This window comes from Typopeltis vanoorti, chromosome 9 (genome assembly GCF_054136105.1).
Source record: "Typopeltis vanoorti isolate ZY-2024b chromosome 9, IOZ_Tvanoo_1.0, whole genome shotgun sequence".
In the NCBI taxonomy this organism is placed as follows: domain Eukaryota; kingdom Metazoa; phylum Arthropoda; class Arachnida; order Uropygi; family Thelyphonidae; genus Typopeltis; species Typopeltis vanoorti.
In genome coordinates, this window is record NC_143557.1 from 145450097 (window position 1) to 145477403 (window position 27307).

At 34.9% G+C, this 27307-nt stretch overlaps 1 protein-coding gene across 1 annotated transcript in view; it reads left to right on the forward strand.

The window, feature by feature from the left end:
* The window catches only part of Adsl (adenylosuccinate lyase), a 219023-nt gene that overhangs the window by 114604 nt on the left and 77112 nt on the right, over positions 1-27307 (forward strand). The window contains exons 7-8 of the mRNA XM_090397737.1: positions 5219-5309; positions 19592-19809. Of these exons, the coding sequence (XP_090253863.1) occupies positions 5219-5309; positions 19592-19809 (309 nt within the window). The remainder of the gene's footprint in view (positions 1-5218; positions 5310-19591; positions 19810-27307) is intronic.

Genomic DNA, 27307 nt, shown 5'->3' on the forward strand with positions numbered 1-27307 from the left:
TAGCATATTTGTATCATTAATATAGTTACATAACTTAGTCAACCTTATGTATAACTTCTCAGCATTCCTCCTATGATAATCTAGTTTCCCTGACTCTTTGTATTAAATCTCATAGTAATAACTAATTTCTCTAGACTTCTAATATCAGACGCATTCATATGCAGTCCATCTCTCTTATATAAATGCATGCTTTCTTAAAACTCACTCTGCATATCCAATCCGAAAACTTGCAACCATTCTTTTTACATAGCCTACCCATTGAATCATTTGTCATCATAGTGCTGCTTCTTAATTCTGTGCTATCATATCTAGGTAATATACTGTTTTTCACTTTCTCGCTCTTCACCCTCACTTCTTCCAGCAATCCTTTTATATCTACTCTTGTACTGTATTTATTACTACTTACATCATTTGTTCCCATCAGATTATCATCACTTTTTCTTTTCTGCTTTTCAATTACATATGTTGAAATTTGTTGAAGTAGTAACACAGTCATCAGTTGCATGTTTTATAATTGAATTTGCATATCATATAATATCTTTTTTTCCTATAATCAACTTTACTTATCTGATTATCATTATTTAACATCTTACCAGATTCACTTTTTTTTTGTTTCTCTTTTTGCTGCTTGCCTTTCATGTCTTTCTGATGTGTTTAATTTCTTTTTGACTTTTTTACAATTTCCTTGTCATCTGTCTGATAATTTGTTTTAGTCTAGATATTTCCGTAGTTTAATTCATTCTTGATGTCCTTGTTAGCTTCTAAAATGGCATGCTTCTGTTCATTGCATTAAACATGATTGTTCACATTTTGTTGTTGCTGCTCTGTTGGTCTTGCAAGATTTTTGTTCTATTTTAATATTGCAGTAATTTTAATTGCACTAAAAATGTATCTATTCTATGTGGACCATGTTATCAAATAGCAAACACATTTACACCTACATTGCACAACGAAACAAACCAGTGGTGCATGTGGCTTTTTTGAGTAGTTGGTTGGTTCTCTAAGAGTTTGTGACAAACTACTTGTGCTGTGAAGATGCCAAGTTTAAAATGAGTGAAATAACATCAACTAAGTAAATAAATATATCAGATTTCTTGTCTTATTATTTTCTTGTCTTGTGAATTATATGATAAAAAATCCAAATGAACTTCTAACACTTATGTTTCTACATGTCTGAGTGATACTTTATGGAGATGATATCATACACATACCTCAGCAATTCAGTGAGTAAAAGTTGAAATCGACACAACAGCTATACAAGCTAGCTTTATTAAAAAGATGTCTAGACATTAATATCATCCTTAATTGTGTCAAAATGAAAACAGCACTTCATTCAGCCAAGGCCCAATAAGTCTACCCCTAATACATGAACAAATTAGTGCTACTCATGCAGAGCTGTCAAAAATAAATATAGCTATACCTGACAAACTATGATATTTTAAATATTTAACTGTTCACACTCCTTCTCAACATTTCTGAAGCCAGTGTATGGTTGTTGACCAGTGGCTGCTCTAATTCTTACATAATTAGAAGGAAGTGGAGGATTTTAGTGACCACTTCAGCAGAGCAGTACACATAAAAGTACCTATAGAAAAAGCATAGTGAAGAAACAGAACACTTATGGTAAAGTGACTGAAGGGAGTCAGTGAGGAGAGAGAGAGGTCATCTATTAAGTGGATTGCCTTCGTCTATATATCATCAAGAATTTTTAAGGAGATTTTTGTTGCACCACCTGAAATATTAGAGCAAGGTTGTTTGTATCTGAGATATATCAAGCATTAGGAGTTGAGCAGAAGTGAATGTTTAGACCTTTCGAAGCCTGGTCAATTCCTTTGAAATATCAAGAGCAATCACTTGGGTCTCTCCAAATCTTTCTATGGCTTGTGTCCAAAGGTTAGTAAGGAGTTCTGTTGTAGAATGGTGGAATCTATATTGGTGATCTCTAATTAGTCGATGGGCCTGCAGGTAGTGAAGAAGCTGGTTGTTGATGACATTCTCCATCATCACTTTTGAGAATACTGAGTTGAGAGTAATGGGATGATTGTTTGATAGTTGATTTTTGCCAACTATCCAAGCATAAGGCAGACCTCCTGGCATCCTCCTGATATTTTCCTCCACCAGTTGTATAGGTGACCATTGCAAATCTCCTGCACTACACAAACTGCCCATTGTATGCCTCTTATGATCTTTCACCTGAAGGACATCAGGAAAATCCTGATTAATCTTGATACTAATGTTAAGAAAAATTAGCATAATTGAGCAGATTGTAGAAATGATAATCATTAAGGTTGGCACTAAGATAACAGATATTTGGGAAGTGAATCTGAAGGTTCTGGGAAATTGGTATGATCTTTTTTTTTCTTTCTTTGACTTTGCATGTTGTCGCTTGAGTCAAAAGCAGGAGAGTCATGGAATATTCAATAATGTATTCTTTTCTAAACCATGTATGTGGAGAATTTGATTCAACTTCTTTGTAAATTGCTTTCTTTCATATACTACTACCGAGTCTCACTCCACAAATCCCAAATAGTGGCAATAATAGACAACGGTGGCAGCAAGACTAACTTATTTGCAAGTCTCCTGAGATATTGTCATTAGGATTGATTTGGTATGGCAACCAGTCTGTGGATTAACCCTTTTATAGCTCTACCTTCAAAAATTAACAAATATTGGGTTCCTCTGTGTTGACATATATAATTCAAAAACAACATGCATAGTGTGTGCCACAATTGGAAATAAGCCAGAAATTTGCTATTGTAGGTTGCAAACAGTTTTTGGCCACTTGAAGCCTCCTGTAAACAAAGCAGTAAAAGTCACCTACCATCTTAGAATTTCTGGTAATGCAGAAATTTAGTATATCTTCTGATTGGAGTTTGGGATGGGGGGAAGGGAGTAGATACCTCCTAAAGCAGGTTACAGGCTTTTGTTAAATGACTGGGTTCTTAATTCATTGGTATATTTCTTCAAATGCACCATTGAATTAATGTGATTGTGTTAAATTCTTTTTTTTTTTTTTGACTTATTAATACTTAATAATTCAAGAAGAACATTGGTTCCTTTAATGGCAATAACATTTTTCTCTTTTTACATTGAAAATTTGTATCTCAAATACCTATAATACTGCTTTACTGTGTATTACATGAAGTAATAGTCAAGCAGAAAAAATAAATATATAAACATTAGGATAAGTCTACTCCTGCAAAAATAAACATATTCTAATTTTCATAAACTAAATGTTTTCTTTAAGCTTTTTTTTTTTGATATACAGATTGATTATCACAGGTATATTTTTCTATAATTTCAAACCAAAAAAAAAAAAAAAAATGTTTGTACCCAATTGCTATAGGCGCATCTTTTCTGTAACTTTTGTAAGATCATCAATGTGTAATTACCAAGACTTAATTTTTTTTTTTTCATATCGAAATTTTGAAAAAATGTCATGGTCCAATCATTTTTCCTTTATATTCGACCGGCTTTATACTCTCAAAATCATGGCTTCAAAAAACGGATCCCTGTTTACCACTTTTTACTTATGATAATACCCCAATCTTTAGTTTAGATCAGATATTCTGTGTAGTCCACAAGGATTGTAGCTTGCAGTTATTCCAAGGAGAAACATCTATCCTCTTATCACTTATAATTTGTATATAGTGCCATTGTGCTATATGTATGGAATTACTGCATCGCCTTTGTTCTTTATGCTTGAAGTATAATTAGTTTCTTCCATGTGAAATAGCCTTGTAAAAGTCTTTGTATTGCATCAGCAGAATAACATAACACATAAATTATTGTGTCCTTTTTTGCTGTTAAGTTTTCTTATTCTCTTTCCTTAATGTAACTATTTTGCCTCTGACTTGCATATTATATTCCTTTTGTGCTATTAGTTACTTTCTGTAATGTTAAACTGAGAGTTATAAGAATGAATAAAACATGAATGAAAATACTAAAATTGTTTTTTCTTGAAACACTCCTACATGCTAATATTGATCTCATTTTGTCTTTGTTTAGTTCTTTATTTCATAATACAGGTATCCCTTGCTTGGTGCGGTTTTGCTTAACGCGGATTTGATTATTGTGGCAAAATTAATTGCGGCAATCCCTTGATATACGCGACAAGAGTTTTGATTAACGTGCCTTTAACCCTGAGGAGCTCGCAGCTGATCTGACAGATACAAGCAAAATGTTTAATATAAATATTCTTACACAATTCATTGTATAGCTTAGAGGTCATGAGTAGCCATGCATTCACATGTTACGAGTGATATTTCGCACTGTTTTTTGCTGTCAGTTTGGTTTAACACATGTTATGTAAAGGTTTGTGATATTTGACAGTAAACTGCATCTGAGAGATACTGTGACCTCCAATGTCAGTATAGTATGGTTTAGTTGTTTTTTTTTATTATTATTGTTTCTTTATTTAGATTGTAACTGAAAATAAATAAACCATCATGTATTACAATAGAGAGCCAAAGACTTATTTATCATACATGTTCTCTAGGAGATGCGCTTTACATTTATGGAAAATACTAAGGAAAGTGATCTGGAGTTTACTCCACCTTTACTACAAGTTGCCCATAAGGTTATTTATTCTTGCATCTGCCAAAACTTTTAGTTTGTGTATATTTGGCACGAAATTCTAGTAGTTTCTCTATTCGGCTTTGAAATAATGTTGGATTTAATATCCACTTAATTTGTACCATCATGTATTATATTTGCAGTGTTTTTTTCTTTATGTTTTATTGCTTGTTTGATGAAGTATGGAGAGTCATTTTGCTTGTTATCATAGAATTTATACCGATAAGAAAAAAAACTAAAACTGCTCAAACGACTCTTGATAACTTCTTTTGATAAAAAAATTGCAGTAAATAATGTAGGTACAAGCATTTATTAAACATTTACTTTGCATTTATTTTTTATCTTTCCTGAAAGAGTACCACATAAAACAAATTATTAATACAGTAATCGATCATGGACGAATTGTAATTTTTATCATTGATTATTAGATTTGATTAACGTGATTTTGATATACGCAGTAACATCGAGGGATTATTAACCTCGTTAATTGAGGGATACCTGTATTCTTATAAAGATTTTATTTGAAAAAGATTGTGATGACTAGGTTAATGAGGCAAAGATGACTGAAAATTGTTACAGTATTTAAAACAACATATTAAACAATAACTGGTCACTTTATTATTTTTTTAAAATGTTTATACAGATCCTACATTGTATGTGGGCAGACATACAGCCGCAAAGTTGATATAGATATTCTTTCTGCTTTGGCTGGTTTAGGTGCCTCTATACACAAGGCAAGTATATCATTTCAAACTCTTAATTTATACTAATAACATCGTATCATGGTAGTACTTCACCTTTTGATAAGCAGTTGAAATTGTATCCATTTAGAATAGTGATGACAAACATCTTGAACAATAAAATTATGATGTAATTCTATGAACAGTTTCGTTTTTATTAGAATTGTTTAGAATTATGGTTAAGAATAAGGTTTCAACAAAATTGTTTATTTTTGATAGTGATTGAGAGATAATAAGAGCTTTACACAATATATAAATGCATTGTCTTTTCAGTAATCTTTATTTTTCAGGAATGCCTTTTACTTGTAGAACAGTAATTTTGATTTTATAGGATTAAAACAAGAATATAATTTCTTGTCTAGTATAATGTTCTTATTCAAACAAAAAAAAAACTTTCTACTAATAGCTGATCCAGAGTATGTTACTAATATGATAATGCACCATAAATATACGAGTTATGCAATAATTTAATCTGATCTTGGGTCTGGCTCCTACTGATGAGACCTAAATCACCACCTGTTTGAGTGATGATCTCTCCAATAATGTTTTTGCATTATAGCATACTAAAGTAACTGAAGTGAAATTAACAGCCTCTGTTTAAAAATAGATTAGTTGTGAAGTTACTTCACACATAGGTATTAGGATTGGCTGATTGGATGTCTGTTGGATCTTTGTTGATTGGTGGCGAGTGATAAACATTGGTTGTCAGACCCCTTGGTTTATCTCTCTCATATATGATAGCTCGTGATTTAATCTTATTTGTATTTGATTATTTTCATATATACTTGTGATAGCTTTTAGGATATTATTTGGTATTCGTCTTTCTTTTAATATGTTAAATAATATGTTTCTTTTAACTTTGTCAAATGCTTTTTCAAAGTCAATAAATTGTATTCTCTTCTTTTCTCTATTATTAATTTTAGGCAAAAGGCCGGATTTATACATGATCGTTCTTTTCTAAATCCATGCTGTATTTCTAAAATAAAGTTTTCGGAATATTTCATTAGTTTGCTATTTAAAATTCTGTTATATATTTTGTAACAGGAATTTAGTATACTGATACCTCTATAGTTTTTAGGGTCATCTCTATTACCTTTTTTAAAGATAGGAATCACAATTGCTTTTTTCCATTCTATTGGGGGGGAATCTTGTTCCTGCATATTTATATAGTTCTGAACCTAGCTTATCTTCTCCAGGTGATTTTTCGTTTCTTGTTTCTTTCAGGCTGATTGCTAATTCTTCTTTAGTTATTTCCTTTTCATTTTCGTTAATTGTTTGCCACTTGTCTTTTTTAAAATATTTATCTGTCCACAATTCTGTGTAGTAATTTAGAAATTCTTCTAATTTCAATTCGGTGTTTAATTTTATGTTTTCTTTGGTATCTGCATTGAAGTGTTTCGAAATCTTATATACATTGGGTCTTATTTTATATAAATCATGTTCTAAATTAGAAAAAATTTGTTCCATGATTCTCTATGTCTTTTTGACAATTGAATATAAATTGTCAAAAATTGAATATAAATTGACAATTGAAAATGAAAATTGAATATAAAAGAATAAGAGTAATTGCTCTTATTCTTTTATATTCTATTTCATCTTCTAATCTTTTACTGCTTAACCATTTGTGATAGGCTTCTTTTTTCTTTTTGATTATTTTTTTGATTGTATCATCCCAGATCTTCAGTTTTTTCCTTTTATTGAATTTTTTGGTCTTTCCTAAGCTTTCATTTGCTGCTGCATTTACTGTCGTTTTTATATTAAGCCATTCTATTTCTAGTTCTTCATTTTGTTTTATTTTATCTAGATATTGGTTAATTCTTTGTTCATATAGCCATTGTACATTTGTGTCATTCAATAGTCTAGTTTTATAAACAAATGTTTCAAATTTTCTTTCTGTTCTTGTTACTTGTAGCCATTTAGGTGGTAATCTTAATTTTATTTTAACAAGGAAGTGGTCACTGCTTATTTCATATCCTCTGTGAACTCTAACATCTAGTGAAAATGTTGATGTCTTTTCATTTAATATGAAGTAATCTAATATTGATTTCCATCCTCTTGCTGCCCAAGTATATTTATGTATGTCTTTATGTTTATAGAAGGAATTCATTATTTTTAGGTTATTATAAACTACAAAGTCAATCAATTTTTTGCCATTCCTGTTTAGATTATGTTCTTCATGTATTCCTATATTATTATTAATTTTCCTGGGGAAATAGTGACAATGGTTTTGAGGCAATATGGTATAAGATAGAAGTGAATAGAATGAAATACTTAGTTGGAATATAGACCTGGCAACGTGGAGGATAGTGACCATGAAATGTATAAGTAGGCCAAGTCAATAGGAAAAGGATGATCATTAAGGGCGATTTTCATTGTGACCATATAGGTTGGGTCGATGAGATAGCAACTGGAAGTAAAGAAAACAAATTTTTTGATTTTTTGAGGGACAACTACACCAGACATTGCATGACAGAGGACATGTGAGGATTAAGAGTCTTAGATTTGATAATTTCATCAGAAGATATTATTATAAATGAGGTGTCAAATCTCCCTCTAGTTGGTGAGAGTGACCATTAATTGATTACCTGGGTGGTTGCCAAACATGTGAAAAAAGAGTATATGTGGAACTACAAAGCTGGTGATTATGAGAAGCTCAGGAGAGACAGCGTGCAGGTGTAGCATGGAACGAGGAGTTGGGTGGAAAGGAGATCAGTGCTGCTTGGCTGCTATTCAAGAATGACCCAGTAGAAGCAGTCTAAATGTATTTCAAGAGACAGGTGGTTAAATAAGGTAGGTGTGAAATGAATGAAGAGATTAAGCATGCAATACAGAGAAAGATGACATCATGGAGGTAACGTAAGATGAGTGGTAATAATCAATTCCATGAGGAGTATAAAGAACAGGCAAGATGGCTACATTGGTAAGTACAGCAAAAGTGCAGTATAAGTAACAGTTAGGACCATAACCTAATGACCATTAGTCCTGATGAAGCCAAATAGCACCCTAGGGAGTTCTTTAGATATGTAGCCAGCAAAAAAAAAAAAAAAAAGAGAAGATTATAGAAGGATGATTGACATTGATTGGAGAAACTGGTATAAGAACACCTGCTGCAGAGGATATAGTTGAGATATTTAATGAGCAATTCATAAAGATCTTTCACCTTTGTGAATGTGACACATTGGAATGTTTGAGAGCAGTGGATGGGTAGGAGGAGAGATTGACTGTGAGTGAGCATAAAGTATATGTGGAACTGAATAAACTAAATGTTAATAAGGCTGTTAGACTTGATGATATATCATCATGCATTTTGAGGAAATGTGCCAGGGAGTTTACATGTGCCTTAGCTTATTTGTTTGTTTTATACCTTTTATATTACTTACTAGAATGATATGTAAATTGGGCTCATATATAATGCAACATTTTAATATTAAATTTAAATTGGAATGAGTTTCATATTTATAAGTTAAAATTTCTTTAAAACCATGCAATACTCATCAAGTTCCATTATCACATTATTATTGTTCAATGATTATTTTTGTTTTATATTTTACTTTTTTTTTATTAGTGTTTTTACATATGTTGTCATTGAGTTGGAGTGGTTGTCTTGATTTTTCTTATTTTTCACCAGAACATGGAATTTTTTTTATACCTTATTATTAGTCAGCAACCTTGGTCAGCAACATACCTAATAGAAACTAGTCCAACAATTTGGGGGTTCCACGACAGTCCAGCTTCCTGTCTGGATTTCTTTTAATCTCAAAAAGAAAGGAAATACTGGTAGATCTTTTTGGTGATTATTTTGCAAGAAACATACAATGATTTTTTTATGAAATTTAAATACTAAATATCATGAGGTAATTCAGGAAATAGGAAACAAAATAGATGTTATGGTCCTAACAGGAACAAAAAAGAATGGTATGGGTTTTGAAATATTTGGTAAATATCCGCATATATATGGAGTGTATAAAAGCAGATGGGCTAAAGCTGGAATACTATCCTCATAAAAATTAAATGGAAGAAACAATTAAAAATTTGGGAAGAAATAAAGGAATGGTTTGTAAAAGTAGTGCATGGATTGGAATTGCCAAGAAGGTGTCTTAATAAATTATTAATTATATGAAGAGCCAGAGGCTTCAATCCAATCCCACAGATGTATTCACATCGAGGTTCTGTAATATGCTATTCACCTCCATTTCATTCACCTCAGTTCCCCGTATAAGCAATCGGTTCCCTCATTCCTGCAATCATTGCCTAGATGACATACTCTTGCAAAGTGTTCACTTAATCTACTATTTCGACCGATTCAGTTACCTTCCTACTATCGGCATTCCTTAAAATCATTCTGCCATATACATTTTTACTTTTACTTGTAGCATATTGAAAGAACTGTTTGGGATTCTCTTTAGCCTGCATTGCTAACTTCCTTTCATAATCTGCTTTTGCTTTTCTTACCACTCTAGTTACCCTTCTGGCGTGTGCCTTCTACTGTTAGCGTGCCTGCGGGTCACCTTTTTTTCAAATTCCTTTTACAATTGTTTCTTTTTTTTTGCAGCTCCAGCTTAATGGTGCTATTCATCCATGTAACTCCCACTTGATTTACTCTCCTGACTCAAGGTATGCAGTCAGCCATTACCTCCCTCAAACGCTCCTTTACCACTTTCCATGCATTATCGACATCCAGCCCTTGCAATTTTAAATGCCATGCCACTGATCCAAGCAATCTTTTAAGCTTGTCATACTTACCAGCCTGGTAATTCCACATATACCTTGTCTTAACTGAAAATTCCACACATTTAACCACCTCCCAGATCAAGACCATATTGATAACTCTCACCAGTTTGTGGCAACGTGGTCATATTCGTTATAGACAAATTCTCAGATGCAGTTACAAGATCGAGCACTCTCAAACCCCTAGTATATTCTATTACATGCTGTCTCAAGCCATTATCCCTTAGTAACTGCATAAAATCCATTTCCTTCCTTCCATGTTTCCTCCTTCTTCCAATCAGTGTTACCATAGTTGAAATCCACCATTATACAGTAGAATCTCTCTCTTAACCATCAACAACGGGACTTCACTGATTCCGAACACAAGATTTTGCCGGATAATTGAATATACATTTAGAGAACTTATCTGTTCATGTTTTGGGATGCCATCTGTAGAAATTGCAGTATGCGAAGTTCGTTGATCATGTTTTTCGGTTAAGCAACCCAACAGAAAATCCACACTCGCCTTGCATCTTTATTTTCCTGTGCAACTCCTTTACTTTTTCTTGCAGCATCAGTCCAGAAATGCAAGCTCCCTCTGATCTTTTCATGGCAAACCACTCGTATAACACACGATCTAATTCTTCACACCAGGATTGTTGTATAGTTTCCGATTTTCTCTGGCTTTTGTAGATTGTATTTGCATCATGAAGCTCTGGAGTTGACCATCTTGTTTCTTTATATTGTACAAAGTTGAACTTCCAACTTTATATTCCTCCATTAATTTCATTCTGCTGATACCTCTCTCCATTTTCTCCAGCAATTCGAGTTTAAACTTGAGAGTGAGAACATTTCTTTTACATTTCGCAGGAATAGCCATAGTGATACCACATGGGCTAGGAGCATACATATACGAACAGTTTGTCGTCATGACTTCTGGCTGTGCAATATGCAAAACCCACGTGATCCCTCTTAGCTGCTGGGAATATTGTGTGAAGCATATGTTTCGGAGTCGCGTGGGGCACGTGACTCAGCTGTACATACAACAGTATTGCCAGAATGCAGATCTTCTAAAGTGCTGTTGTTTTGGTATTGCCGATTAATTGGGTGCCGGTTATGAAAGATTTTACTGTAATTACCTGTCCTACACTCATTGAGTCTATTTGCCAATGCATACTATCTCCAGGTTTGAAGGCAGTCCAAGATTTTTTATCCTTTTGTAAGTTTGTCCAATGGAACACTCATCCAGTAGGATATTTCGTCCGATCTCAACTCAACTTGAGGGTACATGGCAGGAATTTGATGATGATGACTAGACTCGTCCAGTCAGACATTTCATCCAATCTCAACTCGTCTGGTCGGACATTTCGTCCAATCTCAATTTGTCCCATCGATGTCAACTGACTATTATTGTTGCCTGTGTCAACTGACTAACCTGACTAACCAATGTGTCAACTGACTAACCTAACCTAACCCAACCCAACCCAACTAACCCTGACCAACCAATGTGTCAACTGACTAATCTAACCTAACCTAACTAGCCTGACCAACCAATGTGTCAACTGACTAACCCAACCCAACTGACCTGACTAACCTGACCAACCAATGTGTCAACTGACTAACTTACTGGACGAGGAAAGTAATAGGATTGGACAAATAACCTCAAACCCAGGTGCTTTCAGGGCATTTCTTCCAATTATTTTCAATTGGACGAAATGTTCTACAGGACGAATAAGATTGGATGAAATGTCTTACTGGATGAGATTTTGATTGGGCGAAAATAATTGGACAAACTGCCCTGAAACCCCTTGGACTAATCTCAAACCCAGAGATTTCAGAGTATTTCGTCCAATTATTTTAGATTGAAATAGGATTGGATGAATAACCTCAAACCCAGGCGCTTTCAGGGCATTTCGTCCAATTATTTTCAAATTGAAATAGGATTGGACGAATAACCTCAAACACAGGTGTTTTCAGGGCATTTCATCCAATTATTTTCAATTGGACAATTAGCAGTGGATGAATAAGATTGGATGAAATAGGATTGGACGAAATGTCCTACTGGACGAGAAAAGTAATGGACAAAATGTGGGAATAGACAAGCTGCCCTGAACGGCAGTGAGGGAAGTACGGCACCATCTCAATTTCCCCTAATTTTATCCAGGCTTGGGACTGTCATAGTGATGAATCAGACCTATAGCTGGGTCTTAAGTATTCCTGACTAATCTGTATGTGTTCGCGGGGGTAAGTTTGCCTGTTTGCAGGAGGATAAACCCCAGATAAAATGGGAAGGAAAACTCTGCTGTCCATGCCCAAGACTGACTAACTACAGTCAAATTGATGTGAATTTTGTAGTGCAGGTTGCATAAGGCACACGACAGCACACCTAACCTAAATGGACATGCGATGCCACTGGTGCAGTTAATGTGATCCCCAGATACAAAATGGAACCATTACAAAATGATAGTATGCAGGATTTATATAGATGTGCAGAAATTTGATTTAACCAGAGAGTGATCTGCATCTAAAGTTGTATGACCATTTAAAGAAATGTATATATGAAGTTGCTGTAGAGGCCCTTGGGAGAGAATGTAAGAGGTGAAGAAATATAGAATGAATGAGTCAGCTAGTGAAGGAGAAGATAGATGAAATGAAGAGAGCATATAAGAGATGGTTAAGAATAAAACTTTTCTGAACAGAGAAGAATACAACAGTATTAAGAGATGAACATCTAAAACAATGATGATTAAGGCTAAAGATGAATTGTAGGAAAGAAAGTGCAGTGAAATTGAACACCCAGTGGGATATAGTTAATCTGCTAAGGCCTGGCAATTTGTGCAACAGGTACAAGCAAGCAGGACTTGATATTATTTTCCTTCAAGGTTTTAAGAGACATTATGAAGATTTATTATATGAGGATAGGGTAGAATATCAAGGAGATGAGACGCTATTGTTAGGAGAAAGGTCATTTGAAATGATGCTAGAGGAGGTGATACAGGCTATTGGAAAGGTGGCTTGTCTTGGTAGAGTGTTAATAGAGATTTTCAAGTATGGTGATAGTAAAGTATTACAGATCCTAACAATAATATTTCAACAAAATGGCTACAAGTGAGGGTATCCACCTTATGAGAGGAACTTGTCTTATATATATCATCATCCATAAGAATAGCAATACGAAAGACCCTAAACATTATAGGGAATAGGTGTCATGTGTTTGGTTAGCAGTATAATTAGTTGAATCATGAGTTTTACAGTAGGAAGATCTTGCATTAATAATTCCTTATGACAAATATCCCAAAAATATTTGTAATCATAAAGAATTCTGTTTGATTTTTGTAGATCCGGAAAAGCTTATGATACTGTTCCAAGAAGGATAATGTGCAGGTATCAAAGAGAGTAAGAATAGAGGTAAAACTTGGTGAAACTTTTAGAGGAATTTATTACTAGCAAGGAGCTTAAGCAGGGATGTTGTATGTCACAACATTGTTTATGATCTACCTGGTTGTGGCCTTGGAGGATTGGAATAAGCACTGTCACGAAATGGATATACCCACAAGAGAACAAGTTCTATATTCTGTTCTTTTTGCTGATGATCAGGTGATCCTTGCATAGGACAACGAGGATGTGGAAAACCTGATAAGAAAACTGTTGGATATGTATAAACATTGGGGCCTGAAAGTTAATCTGTTAAAAAATAAGTGCCTAGTAGTTGGAGGTGACAGTGCAACAGATCTTGATTATGATTACTCAATTAAAAGATTGAATAATATATTTAATCACGAAATATTTCAACCTGAAAATTACAAGTCATCATCAGTGGCATCAGGAAGTTTGAATACAATGTAGAACATGAACCAGATTAATTATTTATAATAGTAAGTGCCTCATGATGTTATACATAAAACAGTGCAGATAGATAACAGAATAAACATTGTATTATCATTTAAAAAAAAAAATCATTAATGATGTGTGATTAAAATGGGAGAATCTTTTCTCCCATACCTTCTATAGGCAGTCATTCTTATTCGATTTCAGATGGTGGAGTAAGCATTCGGTGCTTTCTTTAAACAAATGTTAAAACGTATGGCAATAATGATAGAGTAATCGTATTTCAGATCATAGGATAGTGTGGTTGGTATCAATTCAGCACCTGATTTCTCAGATTTTTGACGATGTAGGATGAGGTTTTTGCATTCTTTTCTCCACTGAGCATCCAGCTTGTCCAAAGTAAGAAAGGTGACAGTTACACCGAACTTGATAGTTGCCAGGAGGGGCCAGAGGAGATAGTTTATCTTTAGAAGATGAGTACCATGATGATGTTTGTTGAAGGGAATAAATGTAGCCACTAGATTATACTTTTTTAAGGATTCTTGGTTCCAAGATGCCAGAAATATATGGGTTCCCTTAGTATTGTTTCATTGTTGTTTGAGCTCATCTTGTAGGAATCAAAAATATGTTGTATAGTCCATTCTGATAATGTTTGATGTCCAGAAGTTCTAGCTGTTGAGGGTTTAGAGCATATAATATGAGCAGTATAACAGTGGCTGCCTTCAGGTATCTTGGCTCCATCATGAATAAGTCCAGCCAGGCTGTGAAATGTACATAGCATTTCAGATAAGATAAGCATAAGCAGCTATTAGAACCACAGATATTGTTCTATGGAGTCATAAGGTCTCAAGGAAAACTAAGAAGATGCTGTATCATATGATTAGAGAGTATAGTGACCTATGGTTGTGAGGAATGCATATATTCAAACAGAGATGAAAGTTGAACAGTCTGTTATGGAGAAGGTATAGTCATGTGCTTTGAATCGGTATGGATATATATCCATCTAGACACAGTCATCCCTCTACTTATGTCAGGGTTCCATTCCATCCGGTAGGACGTAAGTCAGTCGGGCATATGTCGATACATTAAATCAACAGAGTTATAGGGGTTAGGGACTTAACCATAATATATACTGTCATTTTAATTTTAAACCTTATACAACTGTATTGTTACTCACTATAAAACAGAAGAATGATCACCCAAATCTTCCTCCATAATCACATTTTCATTACCTTACCTATGTGAAGGACTAGGATTAGATTCTTTTGGTGTAACCTTTGTTTTTTTGATGAAAATGTCCAGTGTGCTTTGCTTCTTCTTTTCATCATAAATTTGTTTATAGCAAACAAATGCATCATGTGCTTTCCTTTCTACTAATAAGTAGCATTCAACATTGCTGTTCCATGTTTTCAGCCATTTTGAAAACATCGCTAACTGCAGAGAACATTTCTGCAAGACCCTTCACTCCTTGTTTCTCTTTTTCCTATTCCTTTTCTCATTCTTCCTCCTCTGCAACACATTTTTCCTCCAGTCCGACCAATTCTTCGTTGGCCAACTCTTCAGGGGCACTTTCTTGAACTATATCATCATCATCCACTTCAAGATTCAGATTGTTTGCTAGGCTCACTATTTCTTCACTCAATTTACAATTCACTCTTTTTTCAAAACTTCCAAAATCATGCATAAACATTTTTAATGTATTTTTCCATATGCCACTCATATATTGAGAGGTCACTTCATCCGAAGTCACAGCAATCTTTTTAATAGCATGGTAAATATTGAATGCTTTCCAGAATTGCATGAGAGTCTGATCATTTCCTTCAGCGGCTGAAATGGCTTGTGAAAAAGTTCTCCATAGATAATAAGCCTTAAAAACAAAAGAACCCCCTGATCCATTGGTTGCATCAATGAAGTATGTTTGGAGGGAGAAACATGACTTTGATCTTGGGGTGAAGGTCATCGATGTTAGGCAAATGACATGGAGCATTATTTAGAATTAATAAAATTTTAAATTCTACATTTTCTTTCTCACAATAGCTTTCCATTTCATTTGCATAACAGTTGATTAAGGCATCCTCAAACAATTTTTGAGTCATTCATGACTTCTTATTGTTCCAATAATGAACTGGAGGAGTATATCTTTCAAAAACTTCCTAATGTTTTTGAAAGATATAAACTGAAACCACAAATGGTTTCAGTTTATATCCAGCCACGTTACCCCCTAACAGAATCGTAATACTGTCTTTAAAAACTTTGAAACCAGACATAGATTTTAGTTTTTGGTGGATGAATGTTTTCTTGGATGTTTTTTTCCAAAACAAGGAGGTCTCATCCATATTTATTATTTGCTGTTGCAAATAATTTTCCTCCATAATAATTTTATCCAATTTCTCTCCACAAACTCCTTGGCAGCCTTCTTATCTGCACTTGCAGATTCACCATACATTTTCACATTGTGCAGCGCAAAACTCTGCTTGAATCTCATGCACTAACTGGAAGAAGCGTTGAATTTGTAGTCGTAATTGGGGCCCTGCTTTTTCCTTCAACATGTTGAAGAGAGATTTAGTGCCTTAGTGATTATGGTCATAGTTCTAAGGGACATGCGCTTTTGGTTCAGGTCCTCTGTCCATGATGCAAGTAACTTTTCCATATTACCGATAGGACCTTGTCATTGCTTCATCACTATCACCGATTTAATGGAAGCAGATCCTATTTCTCAAACACAAAATCAACAGAGGAGCTGTTGTTGACACATGCCAATTGCCGAGGGAGGTTGCCGCTGAATGCGCTGTTGCCACTGTGCATGATGCGTTGTTGCTAAATAGAAACCTTTTTACTTTACCCTCGTTTGCGTCTTGTTCGAAAGTATAATCGAAAATGTTATTTATTCCCTTATGAGATCACAGACACATCTTCGAATGAGTGTAACTCAAACAGACATAAGTCGAGGAATGACCGCATATATCTGGGTTCAAGAAGATCAACTGTAGATCACGAGTGGTGGAATACTTACTGCTGTTCACCGATTAGTTGGTATGTCTCTAGGTGGTTCAAGAGTTGGTTGTTGATGACCCTTGCTATAATTTTTGAGAGAACAGAAGTGAGAGCAATTGGCTGGTAGTTCATTGGCTGATTTTTATCACTTTTCTTTGGGATGGGCTGGAAGTGGACCTATTTTCATGTTGTAGGGTAGATACCAGTTGAATAGAATAGATTGAAGAGGCGATGCAGGATAGGTATTGTTCTGGTGCACAATTTTTTAACATAGTAGATAGGAGGATACCACCAGAACCAGATGCATTATTTGTGTTTAGATTATTAAGGATTCTTCAGATTTTTTTTTTTTTTTTTTTTTTTGTCAGAAGACTATGGGAAACAAGGGAGCCATTCTTTGTGGATTAGAAGGAACTTTGCACAGATCATCGGTGCAGGAATTGGAATAGAACAGTGATGCCAGTAAGTTGGCCTTGTCTTTTGGTATGGTGACTATAGTACCATCGTAATGCGAGAGGGGTGGAAATTTTGGTGGGCAGAAGTTGTGTCCAATGGCCTTGGCAGGGGAGTGACTGCCATTTGGACAGGAGGCGAGTTTGCAGCATTTGGCCCTTTCAGAGTCTGACTTGGACTTGATAATGATTCTTTTGCAACAGTTGTGAGCTGCACTATAGGCAGAGAGATCAGCTGGAGTTGTTGGTCTTGAGCCAATTGTGGTAAGCAGAGGTTTTTTCTTTTACAGCATTGGCACACTTTTTTGAGAACCAAGGCTGGTGGCTGAGATTTGGAGTGGAATAAGGGATGAAAGCTTTCATTCCTGTGAGGATAATTTCTGTTATTTGGTCTGAGCAGAATGATGGCCATTGAGGATTATGAAGTGGTCACCCTTGAAAATAGAAAAAGAGGAAGCCCAAAGGCTATGGAATGGGACCGTTGTGAGATCAGTGGAGAAAAAAGGCTTAAGTCATGAGGGCTGGTAGAATTGTGCAGAGTGCAGCCTGAAAACAGGCAACTGCTGACAATTGGAGAAACCTGCAAAAAGAAAAAAATAAATAAATAAAACCTATATGTGTCAACTACTGCATTACTAATATGTAATGTTGGTGTTGCTTAAAGGTCCGAACTAGATAACTGGGATGAGTTCTCGTAGATAAGCTTATACGTTGGTTAGACATACTTTTAATTTTTTAGGAAATTACAGCATAAACTAGATTATTTATTGGAAATTTTTTCGCTTGGTTATACTATAAATTAAAGGTACCAAGAAATTATATACTTGGTTTAATCCTTTATCCAAATGTAAGCAAACAAAGTTTGCACCTAAAGTCCTTTCAGGACTGGAGCAACTTGTATATAGAAGCTAATGACTTCACATCACTTGTCTTAAGTATCCCATAATACAAAGCACATAACCTTGCATTATGGGAAGGGTCACTACCCAAAGTTGAAGTAATACAGAATACACAAAAGGTTTTTAGAACATACATGACGCTTTTTGTTTAATTCTGCTTACCCCCCCTGTCATATTTTTGTCACTGTATTGTTGCAATAAATACAGGTCTATTGTATAATTAAGTTTACTAATTAAGAACTAAAAAATCTAAAGGAAATTTTAAACAAAATGTCTCTCTGCTCTTCTCCTTTAGGGCTAAGTTTGGTTGATGGCATGACAGTGTTTAAATTATGTGGCCAGAACTCTGCTAACTTTTGGAATCTTTCATATCTTCCATTGCAACTGTCTTCAGTGATTGTTTCACCAACCATGGATGCATCTGTATGTGTTTATTAATGCTTATGTAATAGGTTGTCTTCTTCACTTGGAGCTCCATCTGTGGATGAAAATAGCATGTATGGAATCTGGTTTTCACTAGACTACCATTTTCCCAACAAACAATTTCATTAGTCTGATTAAACATTTTTATTATTGAAAACTTAAATTTCATTAATTTTTTTCCTGCTGCATGAAGATATTGGATTTGTATAACTGAAAGGTATTTGATAATTAAAAAAAAAATGTTTGGCAGGGTGCATAATTTATTATAACGCCGATGTTAAAATATAAAATCAAAATCTGCTAACATTTTTTATTCTGCGAAGGTAGTAAGCAAGGCCATTTAATCCTAACTAACTTTTTGGAAACTGGAAGGCATGCAATTGCCACCCTTAGCTAATCAGAAATAGCTAGCCCATAGCCATCACTGATTTTAAATGGTGTATGGGGAAGAGAACATGCAAAACAACCACTCTGATTTCACGGTCCCTAACATTATATATTATTGTCTTAAATAGTTGTGAGCTCTGTTATCAGTTTTCTTGAGTCATGTGATTAGAAACTCAAGTTTCCCATTAGAAAAAATCCTCCTTCCTCATTCTAGAGATTGATTAACTAATTTGGGAACCACTCAAAGAAAGGCCTAGAAAAAGTTTGTGTAGCCAGTGACTAGAATCGAACTTAGAATGGTCTTTCTTCGGTCAGCCTGGTGCTATGATGCAAATACATTTCCACAGAGCTGTACAGTTAAAGAATAAATACTTTTATAATTATTCTGTTTGAATGAAATATTATTTTAATTTCTTTCAAATTGTCTTTTTTCTGAGAGGGGTGCAGTTATGCTGGTGTTACTAAAAATTTAAAAGGAGTACCACAAATTCATCTTTTATTTGTTTAATTGGTTATAACCATATTTATTGTAGCCCAGCTCAGTTGTCTGACTGATTTATAGTTCATTTTGATTTTAATTTAATAGATATGCACAGATATCAGACTTCTGGCAAGTATGAAAGAACTAGAAGAACCTTTTGAAAAAACACAAATTGGTTCTAGTGCCATGCCATATAAACGAAATCCAATGCGGAGTGAAAGATGTTGTGCACTTGCTCGACATTTAATGACACTGGTATCTGATGCTCTACACACTGCAGCTACCCAGTGGATGGAAAGAACATTAGATGACAGTGCAAATCGGTATATAGTTAGAAAATTTTACTTGTTTTGAATTATTCTTTTCATAACCACATTTGTTTATCCTGAATCTTGTAGCATTTGATAAGTAATGTTTTTCCTATCCTGAAATAAATGATTTAGTCTATTATGTCTAATTGAAATTATCAGTTTCTTAAAGTATTTCATTTTAAATCAAATATTGCATAGTCTAAGCTCCATGAAATCAGATGTATAAAACATCATTCTGGAAAATGCATTTTTGTGCATGTATGGGAAAACTATGCCCCAAAATTTCAGGTTATTATTGCCATGACTTGATTCATATAAGGTTCTTTTGCAAACTAGTTAATAAAGTTTGATTGTGTCTTTTGCTGTTTACCACAAACCAGCTTTGCATTGTACACAAACATGTTATTATTGAAATCCATCTTGAAGAGTTAGGACTGTTTGCTCCCGAAATTGACCATCAGCAAATAGAAAGCACTGAGAGAAATCTTTGTCTGTAATGGCTTCATTTAGTCAGTGTCACTGTTAAAACTAACAATATCTTCATCCCTGAAGATGATTGTTTCTTTAGAAATTAACTTCAGTAACTATTCCTATTCTATCCATTAAAATCACTTCAAAAGAGATAACAACAACAAAAACCCAACTACAACATAATTACTAATAGCAGATAAGAGTATATTTTTGGTGACTACAGTCATATAAACTACAGTCACCAAGAACCTACTCTTATCTGCATTGCTGAAGACCAGCTTCACTGTATTTCAGATCCAGGAAGCTACCAGATGTGCACTTTTGCAAATGGAGAGAATAATATATTACCAAAGCCTGATATATTACTCATATTATGGTAACAAGCAAACTTGATTTTGCAGTCTTTCAAATAGCAAACATTTTAAGGAGTTAATTTGCTCTGCATAACACTGATATACTATAAATTTTGTAAACATTCATGTGTTGGGATGACAAATCTGTTGCTATTGAAATCAACCATGCATAAAGCATTTGAGCAACACAGTTTTTACAACCAAGAATATAGTGGAAGAATTCAAATTTTAATGGAACAAGTGTGAGAAAGTAGAGAGTGTGGATAGTAAAGCATGAGTATTGTATGGTGGTTCCATGATAAGAAGTAAGCGTAATGAGAGCATGACAGAATTGTGTATTCGTAGCAAGATAGTAGTGACATTATTAGAATGCTAAGGGAGAAACTGAAAGTTCATTGTTTTGCAAACACAAATGAGATGAAGAGTGGCAAGTATGGAAAGGAAGAAGCTATAAAAGAGTTACTGTAAGAATTGAAAAGCAAGTGTGAAAGCAAAGATTGTAAGTCTTTTTTGATGTAGTATGATAGGATGAAGTTGAGAGGGACGTGATTGCAAACAAGTCATTTTGTAGGTCCTGTGTGTAGAGGCTTAAGTACTGTGAGGACATCATGTTGGAGGCTTAATGGATTGTACACAGCACTCAGAAATTTCTGAATGCTGTATACAATCCATTAAGCCTCCAACATGAGATCATTTTGTAGGCAGTGGGGGAGTGCAGTTTGTATATGTATGAAGTGATGTTTATAGATAATAGGACATATAAATAGTGGATTGCCTCAATGGATTTGGAGTTACATATCTGGAGAAAGTTTTGTTTGAATGAAAGATTGGAAGTGCAACTTCCAGTGTGAAGTTTAGCCCAGGGAAGTGCAGATAAGCATAATGTGCAAATAGCTTTAATGTGAGTGAATCATTATCAGAATGGCATAATTAAAATGTATTGAATGTAGTTTGTCATCATATTCCTGCAGTATGCTGTGATAGTACTGTAGTAAAAATCTCACATAATCATCTTCTTCTTCTTGGCTTCCTGTATTAGGCAATTGTTTGCATGTAACGTTTTCAAGGATTTAAAAAATCTTCTGCCCATCTCCTCCTGGGTCTTCCTCTTGATTGGTGTCCCTTTGGTTTATATTTCCAGGCAAATATTTGACCATCTGTCATCATTCATTCTTTCTACATGATTTTTCCAGTTCTTTCTTCTGTTATGTTAATTATGGATAATTGTTTTCTTATTTCTTCATTTCTTATCTATTCTTTTATATCCTGCGAGAGATCTTAGGAACTTCATTTCTGCAGCTTCCACTGCCATATTTCAGAATTGGCTTGGCTATTGTTTTATATAGTTTTATTTGGGTTCTAGACATCTATTTACTGACTTTTCTGTTCAAAGTTCCAATGACTGCTAAGAATTTTTGCTTTTATATGCAATGTCAATTTCTCCATTGGGACTTATATAATTTCCTAGATATTTAAATTTGTTCGTTTGTTATCTTACTTTGTTGTGGATGACTAGTTTGCATCTTTTAATTTCTTTATCTTGAAATCCTGTTGATTTTGTTTTATTTATTGAGATTTTCATGTCATACTGTTCTATTGTTTTCTTCAATACATATAGATTTTTCTGTACTTGGTCTTCATTTTCTGCAAAAATAACTTTATTTAGAGATGCGATCATCGGCTGCGCCATTTGTTTAGAGATGAGATTATTATTAATTTTCTTTTAATCTATCCTCAGTTTTATGAGATTTTCTCTACAACAATTATTTCTATTTTCGAGTGTATTTACAGGGTGTTCGGGATAAATTTGACAGTTTCGTAAGGAAAAAGAAAATCTTCTTTGTATCTATTAAATTTAATGAATTGACAAAAAAACATTACAGGCAGAGTTAATTACAATACTATCAACAAGATTTACTCAAAATAACCACCATTAGCATCGATCACAGCTTCAATTCTGCTTTGGAACCTCGAACAAGCTGATGCTACAGTCTCCCTGGGAAGGGCCGCAAAAACTGTTTTAATTTTATCCATTAACTGGGCTTTTGTATTACTGGAAGTGCGATTGGTGTCTTTTTCAACTGCGCCCCATACAAAATAATCCATGGGGTTAAGGTCTGGGGAGTTTGGAGGCCAAACATTTGGACTGGTGAATTCGTAGAAATTTTCAGACAACCATTTTTGACTTTTCCCAGAGGTGTGGCAAGGGGCTGAATCCTGCTGCCATACATACGGCCTACCATTGGCTACCCTTGTTATCCAGGGCTTGACTACAGTTAGCAACTCCACGAACAAAGCCCGAATTCCAATGCCAGGGTTCTTCAACACCTGTTCCTGCAGATTTGCGAGGAATTCTGCTGTACGAACGCAATCAGATCGTCTGCTAGGGATCTTTCTTCTTGCTACATCCTCGTAGTCACCATTGCAAGTCTCTAGTTCATGCCTGATTGTTTTTACTGTATTCAGGGAGCATTGGGCAGCAGTCGTAATATCCTTATTTTGATGGCGGGCACGAATCATCATGATACAAGTTATTCTCTTCCATGATTCAGGTGGGTTCCAGCTATCCATCCTTTCTGACATCTTGTATATGAATGAAGAAGGGTCCAAACTTTTAAATGAAGAGAAGTGTGTGTTAATACATGTAACTTACGGAAAAATATAATTAATTATAAATATGTCAAATTTATCCCGAACACCCTGTATATATGCACAAGGGTTCACTCCGATTGGCGCAATGACTTTTTTTACTGATTCTTTCAGAATCAAAAAAAAAAAAATCACTGACTCAAGACCAAAATACAAAAATTAGACATTTAATAAAACAAAAACAATATATATACACTTCAAACAATATTACATAACTACAAAATTAATTGGATCCAAGGCCTTTTAAAATAAACTTACACTTAAAAGATCACTCATTCTATTACTGATTTGTTTAACATATACTTCATCACATCCACTAGACTAAACACTTTGTTTACATAATAACAAAATGTTCAAAGCCAGTTTCTCTGTTAAGGCCCTTTTCCGAAGATATAAGACTCTCTTTTTCTTTTTCCATAGGATCCTTTCTCATCACTCTCATGTAGCACACATTAATTCTTCCTGACTCAACTTTGTCTCCTTTTCCAGTAGAAATAACAGTTAAATCTGACGTCCTTAAGACAAATGAAATTTTCCAATCGGCGTTTCTCTCGAACATTCCTTTAGAATGTCAATTGCAATATCTTCTTTTATTTACCAGTACTTATTGACAGTCTTAACCCCTCCACTTTAAAAAAACTCGCAGTTCTACGATTCCCTTTTCGGAATCTACTATCATCATCATCCTCATCATCAAATTCCTGCGATATACCCTCAAGGGGTGTACAGGATATGACAGTACTACATGAAAAAATTACATCATTACTAACTTCCTATCTACAATTTTCCTCCAAATCAGTCTGTTACTTGTCAAGACTCCAACATTATCAGATCTTATATTTCTATCGTCTAAGGCACTTTGTACCGTATCAATCCACCTATATCTTGGTCTTCCTCTGGGTTGTTTTCCTGCCAACCTGGCAGAGAACACTTGTTTTGCTAATCTTTCCTCTCCCATTCTATTTAAGTGACCATACCACCTGAGATTAGCTCTGCTAACGCATTCCTGGATGCTGACAATGTCAAGTTCTTTCCTAATATCCTAATTTTTAATATAATATTGCCATTGATGCCATCTGTTCACGCCTCTAATCACGCCTCAGGACTCTCATATCTGCAGTCTCTAGTCTTTGGTCAAGTGTTTTACTTCTGACCCAGCTCTCACATCCATAAGTTAAAACTGGTTTGGACACTGTCTTGTATACAGCTAATTTAGTGTTCCGACTAATTTTTCTCTTATTCCATATGAATTTATTCAATTGACTTCCCACCATACCAGCTTTGCTGATTCTGTTGTCTATTTCTATATTTAATTTACCATCTTCAGTAAAAATCGTTCCTAAGCAGCTGAAATGTTTTACTTGTTCCACAGGTTCTCCATTCACAACACAGTTGACATTTTCAATCATTCTGCCTATTTTCATTGTCTTTGTCTTTTTATTGCTGACTTTCATACCATATCTATTATAACAGCTATTCAATTTAGTCAGAGAATCTTGCAGACTTGTAGCGGATTTATTTAGAAGTATAACATCATCCGCATAAAGCAAAAAGCTGACATTAACATCTCCAATTTTGATATCAGGTTTAATACCACATTCCTTCATAATGTGATCCATATAGATAATGAATAACAGAGGGGATAATGTACATCCTTGTTTCACACCAGATTTAACATTAAACCATCTTCCTGTACTTCCTTCAATTCTAACTGCTAACTTACAACTCAAATAAAGACTAAGTATTGCTTGATATAATGCCCCGCTGACACCATATAACTGCAGCGTATTGAATAGCTTCTCTCTTGGCACCTTGTCATATGCCTTTTCCAAATCGACAAAACTTAAATACAGATCTTTGTTATATTCCCATGCTTTCTCGACTATTTGTCGTAAAGTGGAGATCTTATCCTGACAGCCTCTATTCGGCCTGAATCCAGCTTGTTCTTCACCAAGCTTTTCTTCCACAATTCTTCTCAACCGTTTCTCAAGTATACTTGCATAGATCTTGCCAGGAACACCCAGTAGGGAAATACCTCTGTAATTCTCACATTCAGTTTTATTTCCCTTTTTATATATAGGTACTATGAGAGCTCTACTCCAATCATCGGGAATTCGTCCCTCTATCCAGGCTTTCTGAACTATGCAGTGCAGCCACTGTAAGACTCTTATACCACCATACTTCAGCATTTCTGGTCGAATATCATCTACTCCTTTCTGCCTTTCCACATTTCAAGCCTTTGATGGCTTTTTCTACTTCAAGTATGGATATGTATTCCTGACTGCATGCCTGGTCAGTGTTTTTTATCACTGTGCTGTCATCACTGCTTGTTTCATTTAGCAGTTTTTCAAAGTAATTACTCCATACTTCAAGGATATCTTTATCTCCAGTTTTCATGTCACCTTTATCATCTCTAACTCCTTTTACAGCACTCTTTCTTCCATCCCAAAGCTTCTTCAACAACCTAAAGAATACTTTGCCACCTTTTTGATATTTATTTTCTATATTCTTGCCAAAGTCCTCCCATGACTTTTGTTTAGCTAGTTTTACACACTGTTTAGCTTTCTTACATTTGTCTCTGTATTCTGTAAGAGTAAAAGCTGACTTATTTGCCAGGAACTTTTGATATGCTTTCTTCTTTTCCGTCACTGCCTCTTTAACTTCCTGTGTCCACCAGGGATTTCTGATTTTTTTATCCTTACATACAACCTCACCACATGCCTCTCTGGCAGAATCAATCAATGTTTTCTTCAGAGTTTGCCACTGAATCTCCAAGGTTTGATTCCTGTTCTCAAACTCTTTCAATTTCTTTTCAATAATCTTTCTGTATTTTAGTCTACAGTTCACATCTGAGAGCTGCTCAACTTTTATTCGCTTTAAAACTTTCTTACATGTTATTCTTTTCAATATGAAGTTCAGTTTTATCCTGCTCAAGACTAAATAGTGATCACTTCCAATTTCAGATCCTCTGTACACTCTGGTGTCCTGCACCAGGGAGAAAACATCACTATCAACAATAACATAGTCATTGAGACTTTTCTTATTCCTAGCCTCTTCTCTCCATGTGAATTTTTGCACATTTTTATGATGCAACATGGTGTTAGTAATAACCAGTCCATGTCCTGAACAGAAATCCAACAGGTATTTGCCATTATTATCAGCTTTGCTCTTTTCTCCAAATTTTACCAAAATATTTTTGTATGTCTCACAGTCATTTCCTACTCTGCTATTTAGATCCCCAACAAGGACCAACTTTTCCTTTTTCATTGTGTCAGTTGCTTTTTCTAAAGCCTAAAAAAATTCCTCCACTTCTACCTTAGTAGAACCTTCTGTGGGACCATAGGCACAAATAAGTCTCATTGTCCAGTTCCCCATTCTCATATTTGCCCACATTACTCTACTTGAGACTGACTGCCATTCAAGAAGATTAGCCTCATATTTTGTGTTGAATACTATGGCTACTCCTTCTTTTCCTTGATTGTCATTGCCTGAATATAACATTTTGTATTTATTGCTCAGAAAGATCTCACCAGTTTTGGTCTTTTTCGTTTCAGTCACCCCTATTATGTCGATCTGGTACTATCAACATAAGAAGCCTGAATGGCAAAGAAATGGAGCTAGCTGAGGAATTAGATATGTAGATACTACCGATCTTTAACTCTGGTGATGTTGAGTTGGGGTTTGTTTTCAGATTTTTTCCAGTAGCTGACTTTTCGCTGTTCGCCCTGGTTCACTGGCGAAAACAACGGGGGCCTTGTTTAACCGGGCGACGCCCCAGCCGGGATGAAATTTTGTCATGTTGTAGCTTCATTTTTTATATTGGTTTAACCAATAAGAATACAATTTGGTCGGCTAAATCCCAAATTGCCAGCCCATCCTCGTTCGATCAGTATCAAAGTAGATACCCAACAGGGTGCACCACGAGAAGGTGAGGATTGGACATTAGGTCAGAAGCCCTGGTCGGTTCTCTGCATTCCTTTAAAGGCTATGTGGAGGTCTCTTCTCAGTTATACAACTTTGACCCCTTAAACACCCCC